Genomic DNA, 16386 nt, shown 5'->3' with positions numbered 1-16386 from the left:
GTAAAGGCATTTTGGTTTGGCAAGGAGAGCCAGGTGTTCAGATGACTCCTGACTGTCACGGCAGGAAGCTTGCTGAATGCCTCAGTGATCACCAGTGACACTCAAAAAGCAGCTCAAACCTCAGCTGCCCTCTGTGGTCAAATTATGTGTTCATCTTGAATGCCCTCCGTGGTCAAAGGATGTGTTCATCTAGAATGCTGGGAGAAAGCTGACAATGATTTCAAAGCGGGTGCTTAAGGACAGAGGAGAGACTAAACAAAAGGAAGTGGCCTAGTTAAACAAGAGTAACCATTACCATCAACACAAGGATTAGTCTGGGAGAGTTTGTAAGAGTTCGTGGAAAAAGGAGTAAATAATCAATACTTTCAAAATAAACTGTTTTGGAAAATGTAAAAAAAAATATATACACACACACATATTTTATGTGTGTGTGTGTGTATTTTAAATGAGTATGTTTCCAAAATCCTGAAAGGGGTCAGTTCACACCACAGTGACAACTGCCAACCACACTGCATTCCCTTGTGTTAGTCACGCCACTAGAACTTATTTTTAAATTTCAAAAGATTTTAAGGTTACTGTTAACCATTACAGGATGAACTAGTGTGTAGTCAGAATTCAGCCCATCCAATTGCCGAGTCTGATGAAAACCAGTTGCCATAACAGTGTTCCCACAGCGACCCTCTGGGGACTGGGGTTGGCTCCTCACACTCTAGACAGCTGGAAACTCTTACACAAACCTGCCGTGAGAAAGTGCTTTCAGTTCAAGTCTCCCAGTACGACTCCATACCATAAATTTCTAGGGGATAAAGTTAAGGGACTTCACGGGCGAGGATGGGGAGGAAGGAGGCATGATCCACAAGGTTACGCTCTTGCAGATATTCAGACAAAGGGAACAGCCACATCTCAACCGAAGCTCGCCTTGTAGGTCCAGAAGTAAATAAAGGGGTTACTGTAGGGCTGAAAAGGAGCCAGTGATAGGATCCATAAGTTCAAATCTACTGAACTCTTTCTTTCTTTCAAATAATTGGATTTCTACAGAATTTGTTGTTTAGTTGCTTAGTCGTGTCTGACTCGTTTGCAATCCCGTGGATTATAGCCTGCCAGGCTCCTCCGTCCATGGGATTTTCCAGGCAAGAATGCTGGAGTGTGTTGCCATTTCCTTCTCCAGGGGATCTCCCTGGCCCAAGAATAGAACCTGAGTCTCCTGCATTGCAGGTGGATTCTTTACTGCTAAGTAAGTACTACTATATATACTGCAGTCAAATCCCAGGACAATCTCAAGTGCTAAAGGGGGCCAGGAGATCATCAGAAGGAAAAACTTGACATTCAGAAGTTGTACTGCTAATCAACCCTATTTTCTGTTCCTCCAAATTCTTTTCAGAGACGCAGTGCATCCTAAATGCTCGTACTAGCAACAGCTACCTTCCCAGCTCTGGTCTCTTAGGACCTTCCCCTTCTTCCTACAAGATCCGGGCTGCCCCCCTCTCCTCTCTATGTGTCGATTGTTCTTGGCCTCAGTTTTCTTTTCCTAGTTTTTCCCCAAGGGCTGAAATCAGAGCCATGGCCTCCAGACTGCCACAGCCCTGTACTGCAATGCTGAAAAATACTGCTGTCTTTGCAGCTGGCAAGAACACTCCTAAGAAACACAGGATTTACTTTTGAGGGAGAACCAGTGTTTTATTAGATTTGAATCCAGAAAGACACAACTCCTTTGGAAAGGAGTCTGGGGAGGTGGGGAGGAAGAGAGAGAAGAATATACTTATTTCAGGAGTGTGACTGATATTAAAAAATAGGCCTTTATTGTTTTAGAAACAGTTAAAAATTAGAAACATGTAGCATCTGCCGCACTATAATTTTCATGATTTGGAGAATGACAGAGGTCATTTTTTACTAAACCCCCATGACAGGTACAGTTCTCTGAGGACCTTTAACTTCTGGGAAATAGAAAACTTCTCTATGAGGAATCTACACCTTTCAACCTGCCTCCCTCTACCCAAGCCCCAAAATGACTAACATTCGCAGCGCCACAGAATATATTACACACTTTTTTTCCCCCTCAAACCATCTACCCATGCTGATCAGTTCTAGAAGGTACTGGTGTTACATGATGCAGTTTCTTCTCTGTGTGGAATATTAACTCAGAGCAAATGGGAAGACAACACAAAATGAGCTGACTACATGGTGTGGGCTGCCTATGAATTTTAAAAAAAAAGTGATCTGTGGAGTATTCATTCAACAATATTTATAAACAAGCTCTACAGAAGGCTATATAACTGAAGTCTACATTGTTGTCACATCTTATGAAAGTCTGTCTCTTATTGCTCTCCTAAGCTTCATTCCGGAGAAGGCGATGGCACCCCACTCCAGTACTCTTGCCTGGAAAATCCCGTGGATGGAGGAGCCTGGTGGGCTGCAGTCCATGGGGTCGCTAAGAGTCAGACACGACTGAACGACTTCCCTTTCACTTTTCACTTTCATGCGTTGGAGAAGGAAATGGCAAGCCACTCCAGTGTTCTTGCCTGGAGAATCCCAGGGACGGGGGAGCCTGGTGGGCTGCCGTCTACGGGGTCGCACAAAGTCGGACACGACTGAAGCGACTTAGCAGTAGCAGCAGCAAGCTTCATTCAGTTCTAATTAATTTAATATGAAATGGTTTTCTAAAGTGGGGTGAAGGGCAAGGAACACTGATTCAATTCAGCACAGCAGGCCTCAGCCACCATCAAGCAAATAACCAGCGGACACAATCAGCCCAGCGTAGACACAGACCCCACAAGTGGCCAAAACTGGCTTTCAAGGCTTTCCAAGAGGGGCCACAATAAGTAATTGAATCCACCTGCACTCACTTAGCTGACTCCAGGCCCCACATTCTGGATTCTTCTAAACTCAGAAATGGCTGAAAGTGTGAGCAGCTATACAGCGTGGATACAGTAAGTGCTTAATAAGTACTTCCACTAACGAGTCCTGCTGACGCTGCCACCAGCAGCATGGCTGTCATCATGAGGTGAGCACGCACTGTCCTGACTAGTGGTTTGGGAAAGCTACTTTGTCTTCACTCTACCAACAACAAGGACACAATTGTTATGTACTGAGTTATTTGCCAGGTAGCGTGCTATACATTTTATTTTACTTAGAACAGTGATGCTAAGAGGCATGGACAATGACTACCACCATCTGCAGACAAGGAAGCTGAAGTTTAGAGAGATGAAGTACCTTGCTTGTGGGTGTACAGACATACACATGCCTGTGTTGCTGAAGTTTGAAGCGAGGCAGTTCTGATGTCAGAGCCCCACTCCTACCAGGAGCTGCCAGCACCACTCCACCTGGTCAAGTACCATTCTATTTACCCCCCTGTCTCTATCCACTGAGTCCTCTCGACTTCTAAAGCGCAGTGATTCATCACAGTTATCTGGGTGTGACACTGTGCAAGAGTCAAAAGAAGTCCTCACTTGAGTGAAATCAGACCAAGCCCTACAACTTGGGCAGTGACAAGAGTCCAGCACCCTTCTCTTTGGCCGGTGAGACGGAGCAGGACCAGCCATCCACCATGGTCTTGGGAGGATGACATTAGCAGGCAGTCCTATTCTAGGAAGAGCCAGCAGCGGCCCTGACAATCCATTTCCTCACCTTGAAACCTTGATGCCTGGGGCTACTGAATTTGAACTTCTGTTGGTTTAATATACCATCTTTGTTTTCCAAAGTTCTAATTCCTGTTAATTCTGTTCTGAGAGATGACCAATACTATAATGTATATCTTTAAAGGATAAAAGCTTTAAAATGCAAGATAGACACTTAATAGTAAAAACATTCACATTCAAATATATTGCAAGGTGGCAAAAGTCAAGCAACATTTAAGGACGATCAAGTTTCACTACATAGTTCCATATTTTTGTTGAAAAATACAAAAATATTTCTCTATAAACACAACATAAAAGGCAACATGAAAATTACCATATTTTATAGAAATCATTAAGTCCATCCTCAAATGTTCCTCTTTAATCTCATTTCAACTTTTAAGTCTAGAGGGGAAAAGTTATTTTAAACCGTGTCCTGTGACTGTTTTAAATTTACACATTTACATTACTGGGGAAAGTCTTTAGTACTTAATTTTTTGACTACTTAAAAGTAAGACACAAAAATCACTCTGCAGTCAGATGTGACATGAGAGTCAACACAGGTTCTTAAAACCAAGAGCTGCATTAGGTAGAACTCAGAGACCACAAACTCCTTTTTTCTTCTTCCCTCATTGCAACTGGTGGTAATTCCAGAAGTCCATGACAGGCTTCCTTAAGCTTCTCTTGATATTTACACACCGCACACAGATCTCATAGTGCATTGTACTCCACACATTTTGATGGATCTGTAGGAAAGTGCTTCTGGCAAATGGTCATTAGCCTCTTCAGTCCCTAAGAAAATTAAAAAAAAAATAGTGGTTGGCTATGGTATGATTAAACTTTTTAAACTTTTTATTTAACTTTTTGTTTCTGGCTGCCCTAGGTCTTCACTGCTGTGCACAGGCTTTCTCTAGGTGTGAGGAGTGGGGGCTATTCTCCAGTTGCAGTGCACAGGCTTCTTGGTGTGGTGGCTTCTCCTCTAGTGGAGCACAGGCTCTACGGTGTGTGAGCTTCAGTAGTTGTGACTCCCCAGCTCTGGAGAACAGGCTCAAAAGTTGTGGCACACAGGCTTAGCTGCTCTGAGGCATGTGGAATCCTCCTGACCCAGGGACTGAACCCAGGGATTGAACCCATGTCTCCTGCATTGGCAGGCAGATTCTTTACCACTGAACCGTCAGGGAAGCCCTCAAACAACTCTTAAGGTAAGTAAAATCACCAAAAACAGAACCAAACAACAAGAAAATAATGCCTGCCAATCTCTGAGGTCCCACAGGAAGCAGATAACACAAATATAAATTACTTCTATGAAGTGAGTTATAATCTAAGAGATTAAACATCAGAGAAACAAGATTTTTCAAACATCTTACTTAAAGTCTTTTGTGGGTTCAAAGACTGTCCATATTATGCTGTCTAAGGACTGGGAGTGTGGAGGGAGGCTATCTTTCAGCTCATTTCCAAGAAGGAAGATGTGCTGGCAAAGACAGACCAGGGAATTTGCTTTCTTCCTAGCTTTTTATTGTTATATCCTGTATCTAAGAGGGTATTTGCTTCAGGATAAAGACCCTTCTGGCTTTAGACCAGCTTTTCCTACTGTGAATTCTAATGTGGATGCAGAATTGGATCCATGAAATCAATGAAAATGTCTGCGATATCGTTAATTTGGGATCCTAAGTTTTCTCGAAGGAACAGGTGAGAAGAGAGGCAAAGCCAGGAAAGGGAACACTCTGATGAAATACGAAATAGCTTCAGTCCACAGCAAAACACAGCAAGAATTATTATGAACCAATAAAGGCAAACTGATGGTAAGACAAGTGGGGGTCATTTTCCTACACACAGCAGAATTAGAATTTTAGGCGTCTGTGCCTTTACAGGAGATTACTGTGATGCTTAGATACACTCACTAAGCTGATTCTCTGATTTAAAAATAAATATTAAAAGAGTCTCCATCATAAAGTTACTATGGAATGTGACAATAAGTATTTGCAATAAGGACTGCTAGCACCCAGCACAGATTTTTAAAGGGGCATAATCTCATGATAGCCTATGAATATTTTCCAAATGGAAACAAATCTTCCCAATTAGATCTCTCACGATTTTAGCTTCAAGTTGCTTGAGGATGCTTAAACCAGTAAGATAAGGAGCTGCTTAGCTTAGCTTACTGCAAATAGCTTAAAATCAGTAGTATTCTTAAATACAGTTTTTACTTATATGAAAATAATACATCTATTTAATAAATCCTTATTCAGGACCTACTATATGCCAAGCAATGTTCTAGGCTGTGGGAATACAGCAGAGAATAAGAGAAAAATCACCATTCTCATTGAGAATGCATTCTAATAAAGGACGATGAGAACAGGTGTAAGACAAGAAACAAAATGACTATGTAAATGTCTAATATGTTGAATGATGGTAGTGCTATGGAGAAGATCAGGCAGGCAAGAGGTGTGCATGCTGTGAGAAGTGACCAGGACTCTGGCTTTCCATGAACACAAGAGCCACTGAAGCGCTCTGAGCAAGAGAACATCACAGTCTGGTTTGTATTTTAAATGCATCCCTCTGGGTGCTGTACAGATACTGAACAAAAGAGAGGCAAGGAGAGGAGCTCAGAGCAGAGACAGTGCAACCATCCAGAGAAGAGAGGTTGGTGGCTGGAACCAGATGGGGGCAGTGGAGGTGGTCAAGGGATCAGATTCCAGATGTAATTTGAATATGGAACCATCATGGTTTGCTGATGTGGGCTGAGAAAGAAAAGTCAAGGATAATGCCATGTTTTGTGTGCATGTTATTATATATATACATATTTTTTACTCACATAGTTCTTGTATCAAATAATAGCAGTCTCCTGCTTCATCTTTTCCAATCCCTAATTCCTGCAGCGCAAAGGCAACCACTTCAAATCTCTGAAGTGTTTCTTTTGGTATTTACTGCTGTATTTCTAAACACTACATTGATAGTGCTTGATTTTTTCTAGTTTTTTTTTTCTCTATTAATACTACCAAAGTTGGAAATTTAATTTTCTTACACCTGTACACTGGCCTCACACAGCGTGCACGCACCTTTCTCTCCCTATTCCTTCCACAAATCACAATTTTCAGTGAACACATATTCAGGACATACTTCATAATGTCTACATAAATACTGTCCAAAACAGAGCCAATATCCTTTTTCTTGGGTATTTTCCCCCATCTTTTTGCTTTTCTGTGTAACTATCAGTTCCTTCTCCAACAGTGAGACTACTCACAACATGACCAAGCACAACAGGTAGTCGGGGTCCACTCTCTGTTGCAGTCTAGACCAGCTGAATTCCAGACCTCCTTGTACTGCTACGATCCTGGAGCATCCCTTCACATTCCATCTGGGAATTCCTTCTGCCCTGCTCGTGTGCTGGATCTTATTTCCGGGATCTTTTGTGTTTGTTTCCCTCGTTTTGGTGGAGCACATCCTCCAAGTAGACCCAACATAACATAGTGGAGGTATTAAGACTCCTGAGGTTCAAATCCCAATCCCACCACCTACTGGTTGTGGGACCTTGGGAACTTACTTCTCCATGCCTCAGTTTCCCAACTTGTAAAGCACATAAATCATAGTATCACACTCGTATTACATATGTGAGAGAAGAGAGAATACGTACGCTAAATTGCTACAAGGACCACACAGTAATAAACAGCATATAAGTGTCAGCTATGATAATGATTTCAAAGAATGGGACACAAAACTGACAGCGCATGTGACACAAAACGGGCCAAATTTTTGCCACCACCTGTCTAAAAATATCTTAAGCCTACACTCAATTGATAGTTCATACAGGAACAGAATTCAGAGTTGGGAGATTTTTTTCCCTCACTATTACAAAGTTATTACCCTACTGTCTTCTTGCTTCCAGTACTGGAATGAGAAGTATGGGGGCATTTTAATTCCTGAGCCTTTGTAAACAACCTGTTTTTCTCCAGAAGCACTGGATATCTCGTCTTTATCTTTGGCCCTCCAATATTTCATTATATTGAGCCTCAATATGAGACTCTTCATTTGTCATGCATTCAGTGAGCTCTTCTTTTCATTCTAGAAATGCATGTCTTTCAGTTCTGGGAAGCTTTTTGCATTAATTCTTTATTTCCTATCCTCCAATTTCTCTGTTCTCCTTTCCCTAGAATTTGAACAGCTGCAGACCTTATAGGCTGACTCCTTCATTCTCTTATTTTCTATACTTCTGAGAGTTCTTCAACTTTATCTTCTCTTTTATCTAATTTTTAAAATTTCTGCTGTAACGATTAACTTCTGAGAGCTCAGAATCAATCAAATGTTGATTCTGACTCTTTTTGTAGCTACTATTCTTATCTCATGGTTACAACTTTATCTAAGAATATGAACTATATTTTTAATTGAAGGATTTTTTTTTCTTTCTCCTATACTGTAATTCCATTACTCTCAACTCCATTGTTACTATGCGTTTTGGTCTCGGTCTTTCATGTTGGAAACTTCCACGAACACCTAATGATCCTAGGTGAACATGCATATTTATGAGTAAGGCAATAAGGAGCTAAAGGAAACTCACTGAATGGGCAGGGCTTATCAGTGGAACTTCATTTTAGGACAATATGGCAGTAAGCCAGTTTTTTCAGTGTTGGAATGCTAAATGTTAGTAACTATACATTTTTTCTCTTGGGTCAGTTCAGAGAAGAACTTCTGTTCCTGAGCTGGCAGTAAAAGCCCACCTGCCAGCATCAGAGGAACCAAAAGAGAAGAGGAAATGGGGGTCCCATCTGTCAACACATACACTCTCACTTGAACTGTCTGTTCTGAGTAGGGAATCTCACCTAGCCTGAGCGTAGAACCCTCAGAACGTTTGTTTTCTGAAAGAGAGAGACAGGAATGGGGGCCCACTTGCACAGGGAGAAAGAACCTCTGGACAATTTATCCTAATTTCAACCACTCCTTCATTTTCAGACCCATCCCACAGTCTGGCTTTTTTTAAGTGCCAAACACCCCACATCCTGAGCCTTTCTAGATTCTACAGATTCCTCATTAATGACTCCTTAGTGACTTTCTCCCCACACAGTATTAACTAAATTGATTTTTTTAAATCATTATTGTTTCCAGGAAAATATTCTGCATTTTAAGAAGTCTGATGAACTGTACACTTAAGATGGTACACTTAACTGTACACTCAAGATGGTAAAGCTGTGTAAGAAATTTTTTTAATGCTCAATTTGGTAAAATTTATGACAAATACTTCAGTTTTAAAACATCTAATAGTAAGCATTAGAGAATATTCTAGATAAGGTATAGGAATATCAAATATGGCTACAGTTTGCTGTATGATAGCTTGTGATACAGGATACAAATCCTGGATAATGAGAGTTGTTTATATCCAGATAAATCAATTAGCCATTAAAACAATCAACTGGCATCAACTGAAGCAACACCAATTCTTTATTACTCCAGAAAACAAAAACTTGTTAAAATCTAACCAAACTACAACCATAACCTTTTAGTTAGATTTGTCTTGCCTTATGAACTATCATTAGTCAATAGAACTTGAGGAAGATGTTAAGTAATATTTTTACTGAAATATAAGACATTTAAATATTCACTGGAAGGACTGATGCTGAAGCTGAAGCTCCAGTACTCTGGCTGCCTGATGCAAAGAGCCAACTCATCAGAAAAGACCCTGATGCTGGGAAAGACTGAAGGCAGAAGGAGAAGGGGGCGGTAGAGGATGAGATGGTCCACTCCATGGACATGAATTTGAGCAAACTCCAAGAGACAGTGGAGGACAGAGGAGCCTGGCATGCAGTAGTCCATGGGATGGCAGTTGGATACAACTTAGGGACTGAGTAACATCAAAGGAAAACATTATTAAATCAATTATTTCTGTCCCTGTCACTAGTGTACCCTGTAAGAACAGAGTCTCCAAAATGAAAGCATAGATGTGTTTAGTGGTGCAGCATAGGAACATGAAGAACAGGGGTAAGTTAAGAATGTTCTCCACTTAGCTATTTAAATTCTCTCAATGAAGTCGAAGGATGCTTAATAACTGTTTTTCACGAGCGTCTTATCTGCATTGGACAATATCATCACCCTCATTCTCCACATCTGCATGTTGCCTGGGGTCCCATTGCTTCACTTGGTACCTCTCTGCCTGGGACTGGGGCCTGTGGTAGAGGGCCTCCTACAGCTACCCTACACCCTCCAGAGTGGCTGGCGGAAGGGGTCACGTGGCCTGGAGATGTTGGCTGGACCCTTTCCTCAGCGGCCTCCCTCCCGGGGACTTTGAGGTACGTAAGATGTGCCTAAGATGGCAGAGTAGAAGGATGTGCACTCCTCTCCTGTGAGAACTCCAAAACTGCATCTAGCTGCTGAACAACCATCGACAGGAGATGGCTGGATCCCAACAAAAAAGATACCCCATGTCCAAGGGCAAAGGAGAAGCCCCTACAAGACAGTACAAGGGGCGAAATCAGTTTTAGGATCAAACGCCATACTCACCACAGATGCTCGGAGGACTCAAACAAAACCTTGTACACACCAGGATCCAGGGATCTCACAGAGACTGAGCCAGACCTGCCTTTGAGTGTTTGAGTGTCTCCTGCAGAAGCACAGGTCAGCAGAGGCCTGCCATGCGAACAGGGGCTCTGGCTCCAGCAGACCCGGGAGGCGCAGCATGTGAATCCCACCAAGCGACCAGGCAGACAACCCACAAACTGAAGAACAATTATACCAAAGAAGTTCCCACACTGTTGCGAAAGTACTAGGGCCCACAACAGATTTCCCAATCTGGGGATCCAGCAAAGGGACTGAGAATCCCCAGAGAATTTGACTTTGAAGGCAAGTAGGATTTGATTACAGAACTTCCACAGGACTGGGGAAACAGACTCTTGGAGGGCACAAACAAAACCTTGTGCACACCAGGATCCAGGAGAAAGGAGCAGTGACCCCATAAGAGACTGAGCCAGATTGCTCTGTGAGTGTCCGGGAGTCTCCAGCAGAGGCGTGGGTCAACAGTGGCCTGCTGTGTGATCAGGGGCATGGGATACAACAGTCCTGGAAAAAGCCCTTTTGAAGAGGTCATCATTAGCCCTACCATAGTTTGGCCTCAGGCCCAACTGCAGGGAGGGAACACAGCCCCATCATTAAAAGAAAATTGGATTAAAGATTTACTGAGCATGGCCCCTCCCCAAAAAAGGCAATGCCAAAGAATGCTCAAACTACCGAACAACTGCACTCATCTCACATGCTAGCAAAGTAATGCTCAAAATTCTTCAAGCCAGGATTCAGCAATACATGAATCATAAACTTCCAGATGTTCAAGCTGGTTTTAGAAAAGGCAAAGGAACCAGAAATCAAACTGCCAATATCCGTTGGATCATTGAAAAAGCAAGAGAGTTCCAGAAAAACATCTATTTCTGCTTTCTTGACTATGCCAAAGCCTTTGACTGTGTGGATCACAATAAACTGTGGAAAATTCTGAAACAGATGGGAATACCAGACCACCTGACCTGTCTCTTGAGAAATCTGTATGCACGTCAGGGAGCAACAGTTAGAACTGGACATGGAACAACAGACTGGTTCCAAACAGGAAAAGGACTACGTCAAGGCTGTATATTGTCACCCTGCTTATATAACTTATATGCAGAGTACATTAGGAGAAACGCTTGCCTGGATGAAGCACAAGCTAGAATCAAGACTTCCGGGAGAAATATCAATAACCTCAGATATGCAAATGACACCACCCTTATGGTAGAAACCGAAGAACTAAAAAGCCCTTGATGAAAGTGAAAGAGGAGAAGTGAAAAAGTTGGCTTAAAGCTTAACATTCAGAAAACTTAGATCATGGCATCCAGTCCCATCACTTCATGGCAAGTAGATGGGGAAACAGTGGAAACAATGCCTGACTTTATTTCTGAGGGCTCCAAAATCACTACAGATTTCATGCTGACTACAGCCATGAAATTAAAAGACGCTTACTCCTTGGAAGGAAAGTTATGACCAACCTAGACAGCATATTAAAAAGCAGAGACATTACTTTGCCAACAAAGGTCTGTCTTGTCAAGGCTATGGTTTTCCAGTAGTCATGTATGGATGTGAGAGTTGGACTGTAAAGAAAGCTGAGCACAGAAGAATTGATGCTTTTGAACTGTGGTGTTGGAGAAGACTCTTGAGAGTCCCTTGGACTGCTAGGAGATCCAACCAATCCATCCTAAAGGAAATCAGTCCTGAATATTCATTGGAAGGACTGGATGCTGAAGCTGAAACTCCAATTCTTTGGCCACCTGACGCGAAGAGCTGACTCATTGGAAAAGACCCTGATGCTGGGAAAGATTGAAGGCAGGAGGAGAAGGGGACGACAGATGATGAGATAGTTGGATGGCATCACCAACTCAGTGGACATGAATTTGAGTAAACTCCGGGAGTTGGCGATGGACAAGGAGGCCTGGCGTGCTGCAGTCCATGGGGTCGCAAAGAGTCCGACAGGACTGAGTGACTGAACTGAGCATTGCCCCACCCATCAGAGCAAGATGCAGATTTCCCCATAGCCAGTCCCTCCCATGAGGAAACTTCCACAGCCTTTTATCCTTATGCATCAGAGGGCAGACAAAATGGAAACCACAATTACAGAAAACTGATCACTTGGATCACAAGCTTGTCTCACTCAAGAAGCTACAAGCCATGCCATGTAGGGCCATCCAAGACAGTAGTCATGGTGGACAGCTCTTACTAAACATGGTCTACTGGAGAAGGGAATGGCAAATGACTTCAGTATTCTTGCCTGGAGACCCTCATGAACAGTATGAAAAGACAAAAAGATATGACATTGAAAGATAAACTACCCAGATTGGTAGGGCAGAGTGGAGAAATAGCTCCAGAAAGAATGAAGAAACAGAGCCAAAGCAAAAACAATGCCCAGCTGTGGATGTGAGTGGTGATGGAAGGAAAATCCGATGCTGTAAAAAAAACATTACTGCACAGGAACCTGGAATGTCAGGTCCACGAATCAACGTAAACTGGAAGTGGTCAAACAAGAGATGGCAAGAGTGAACATTGGCATTTTAGGAATCAGTGAACTAAAAATGGACCAGAATGAGCTAATTTAATTCAGATGACTATTGTATCTACTACTGAGGGCAAGAAGCCCTTAGAAGAAATGGAGTAGCCCTCATAGTTAACAAAAGAGTCCAAAATGCAGTACCTGGGTGCAATCTCAAAAACAACAGAATGATCTCAGTTCACTTCCAAGGCAAACCATTCAATATCACAGTAATCCAAGTCTATGCCCCAAACACTAATGTTGAAGCAGCTGAAGTTGAACAGTTTTATGAAGACCTATAAAACCTCCTAGAACACACACCAAAAAAAATGTCCTTTTCATCACAGGGGACTGGAATGCAAAAGTAGGAAGTCAAGAGATACCTGGAATAATGGACAAGTTTGGCCTTGGAGTACAAAATGAAGCAGGGCAAGGGCTAACAGAGCCTTGCCAAGAGAATACACTGGTCATACCAAACACCCTCTTCCAACAACACAAGAGAAGACTCTATACACAGACATCACCAGATGGCCAACACCGAAATCAGATTGATTATATTCTTTGCAGCCAAAGATGGAGAAGCTCTACAGAGTCAGCAAAAACAAGACCGAGAGATGACTGTGGCTCAGATCATGCATTCCTTATTGCAAAATTCAGAATTAAATTGAAGAAAGCAGGGCAAACCACTAGACCATTCAGGTATGACCTAAATCAAATCCCTAACAATTATACAGTGGAAGTGAGAAACAGATTCAAGGGATTAGATCTGACAGACAGAGTGCCTGAAGAACTATGGATGGAGGTTTGTTAACACTATACAGGAGGCAGTGATCAAAACCATTCCCAAGAAGTGAGCAAGTGACTGAAAGCTGCTCAGTCATGTCTGACTCTTTGCAACCCCATGGACTATATAGTCCATGGAATTCTCCAGGCCAGAATACTGGAGTGGGTAGCCTTTCCCTTCTCCAGGAGATGTTCCCAATCCAGGGATCAAACCCAGGTCTCCCACATTGCAGGTGGATTCTTTACCAGCCACAAGATGATGAAAAGGAAAAAGCAAAATGGTTGTCTGAGGAGATCTTACAAACAGCTGAGAAAAGAGAACTAAAAGGCAAAAGAAAAAAGGAAAGATATATCCATCTGAATGCAGAGTTCCAAAGAATAGCAAGGAGAGATAAGAAAGCCTTCTAAGTGATCAATGCAAAGAAACAGAGGAAAACAATACAGTGGGAAAGACTTAGAGATCTCTTCAAGAAAATCAGAGATACCAAGGGAGCATTTCATGCAAAGATGGGCACAATAAAGGACAGAAACTGCACGGACCTAACATAAGTAGAAGATGTTAAGAGGAGGTGACAAGAATACACAGAAGAACTATACAAAAAAGATCTGAATGACTCAGATAACCATGATGGTGTGATCACTCACCTAGAGCCAGAAATCCTGGAGTGCAAAGTCAAGTGGGCCCTAGGAAGCATCACTACAAACATAGCTAGTGGAGGTGATGGAATTCCAGCTGAGCTATTTATTTCAAATCCTAAAAGATGATACTGTTAAAGTGCTGCACTCAGTAAATTGCTGCCAGCAAATTTGGAAAACTCAGCAATGGTCACAGGACTGGAAAAGGTTAGTTTTGTTTTTTTTTTTTTTTAATTCCAATCCCAAAGAAAGGCAATGCCAAAGAAAGTTTAAAGTACCACACATTGCACTCATCTCACACACTAGCAAACGATTGCTCAAAATTTTTCAATCTAGGCTTCAATAATATGTGAACGGTGAACTTCCACATGTTCAAGTTGGTTCATGAAAAGGCAGAGGAACCAGAGATTTAATTGCGAACACCTGCTGGATCATAGAAAAAGCAAGGGAATTTCAGGAAAACATCTACTTCTGCTTCAGTGACCACACTAAAGACTTGACCGTGTGGATCACAACAAACTGGAAAATTCTTCAAGAGACAGGAACTCCAGACCACCTTACCTGTCTCCTGACAAATCTGTATGGAGGTTAAGAAGCAACAGTTAGAACTGAAAACAGAACAACGGATTGGTTCAAAATTGGGAAAGAAGTACATCAAGGCTCTACATTGTCACCTTGCTTATTTAACTTCTATGCAGAGTACATAAGGCGAAATGCTGGACTGGATAAAGCACAGTCTGGAATCAAGATTGCCGGGAGAAATATCAATAACCTCAGATATGCAGATGAAACTGCTCTTATGGCAGAAAGGAAAAAGGAACTAAAGAGCCTCTTGATGAACAAGGAGAGTGGAAAGGTTGGCTTAAAACTCAACATCCAAGAAACGAAAATCATGGCATCTGGTCCCATCACTTCATGGTAAATAGATGGGGAAACAATGGAAACAGTGACAGACCTTTATTTTTAGTTCAGTTCAGTCACTCAGTCATGTCCAACTCTTTGCGATCCCATAAACTGCAGCACGCTAGGCCTCCCTGTCCATCACCAACTCCTGGAGTTCACCCAAACGCATGTCCATTGAGTCGGTGATGCTATCCAACCATCTCATCCTCTGTCATCCCCTTTTCCTCCTGCCCTCAATCTTTTGCAGCATCAGGGTATTTTCCAAGGAGTCAGCTCTTCGCATCAGGTGGCCAAAGCATTGGAGTTTCAGCTTCAGCCATCAGTCCTTCCAATGAATATTCAGGACTGATTTCCTCTAGGATTGACTGGTTGGATCTCCTAGCAGTCCAAGGGACTCTTGCGTCTTCACCAACACCACAGCATCAATTCTTCTGTGCTCAGCTTTCTTTATAGTCTAACTCTCACATCCATACATGACTACTGGAAAAACCATAGCTTTGACTAGACAGACCTTTGCTGACAAAGTAATGTCTGTGCTTTTTAATATGCTGTCTACATTGGTCATAACTTTCCTTCCAAGGAGTGTCTTTTAATTCTATGGTTGCAATCACCATCTGCAGTGATTTTGGAGCCCAAAAAATAAAGTCAGCCACTGTTTCCACTATTTCCCCATATATTTGCCATGAAGTGATGGGACCGGATGCCACGATCTTAGTTTTCTGAATGTTGAGCTTTACATGTCCAGTTCTAACTGTGCTTCCTGACCTGCATACAAGTTTCTCAAGAGGCAGGCCAGGTGGTCTGGTATTCCCATGTCTTTCAGAATTTTCCACAGTTTATTGTGATCCACACAGTCAAAGGCTTTGGCATAGACAATAAAGCAAAAATAGATGTTTTTCTGGAACTCTCTTGCTTTTTCCATGATCCAGCAGATGTTGGCAATTTGATCTCTGGTTCCTCTGCCTTTTCTAAAACCAGCTTGACCATCTGGAAGTTCACAGTTCACATATTGCTGAATCCTGGCTTGGGGAATTTTGAGCATTACTTTACTAGCATGTGAGATGAGTGCAATTGTACAGTAGTTTGAGAATTCTTTGGCATTGCCTTCCTTTGGGATTGGAATGAAAACTGACCTTTTCCAGTCCTGTGGCCATTGCAGTTTTCCAAATTTGCTCACATACTGAGTACAGTTCTTTCACAGCATCATCTTTTAGGATTTGAAATAGCTCAACTGGAATGCCATCACCTCCACTAGCTTTGTTCATAGTGATGCTTTCTAAGGCCCACTTGACTTCATGTTCCAGGATTTTTGGCTCTAGTTGAGTGATCACACCATTGTGATTATCTGGGTCATGAAGATCTTTTTTGCACAGTTTTCTGCGTATTCTTGCCACCTCTTCTCAAGATCTTCTGCTTCTGTTAGGTCCA

The 16386-nt window shown here is 42.3% G+C and overlaps 1 protein-coding gene across 3 annotated transcripts in view; it reads right to left on the bottom strand.

Moving 5' to 3' along the window:
• Positions 3103-16386, bottom strand: part of PRPF18 (pre-mRNA processing factor 18) — a 59581-nt gene continuing 46297 nt past the window's right edge. For all 3 annotated transcript variants that reach the window (XM_005687955.3, XM_005687956.3, XM_018057128.1), the window contains one exon: positions 3103-4403. In XM_005687955.3, coding sequence (XP_005688012.1) covers positions 4323-4403 — 81 coding nt within the window. In that variant the 3' untranslated portion in view covers positions 3103-4322. The remainder of the gene's footprint in view (positions 4404-16386) is intronic.

Source organism: Capra hircus, chromosome 13, assembly GCF_001704415.2.
Source record: "Capra hircus breed San Clemente chromosome 13, ASM170441v1, whole genome shotgun sequence".
Classification (NCBI taxonomy): Eukaryota; Metazoa; Chordata; class Mammalia; order Artiodactyla; family Bovidae; genus Capra; species Capra hircus.
Note: the sequence above shows the minus strand (reverse complement) of the source record. Positions and strands in the feature narration are given on the sequence as shown.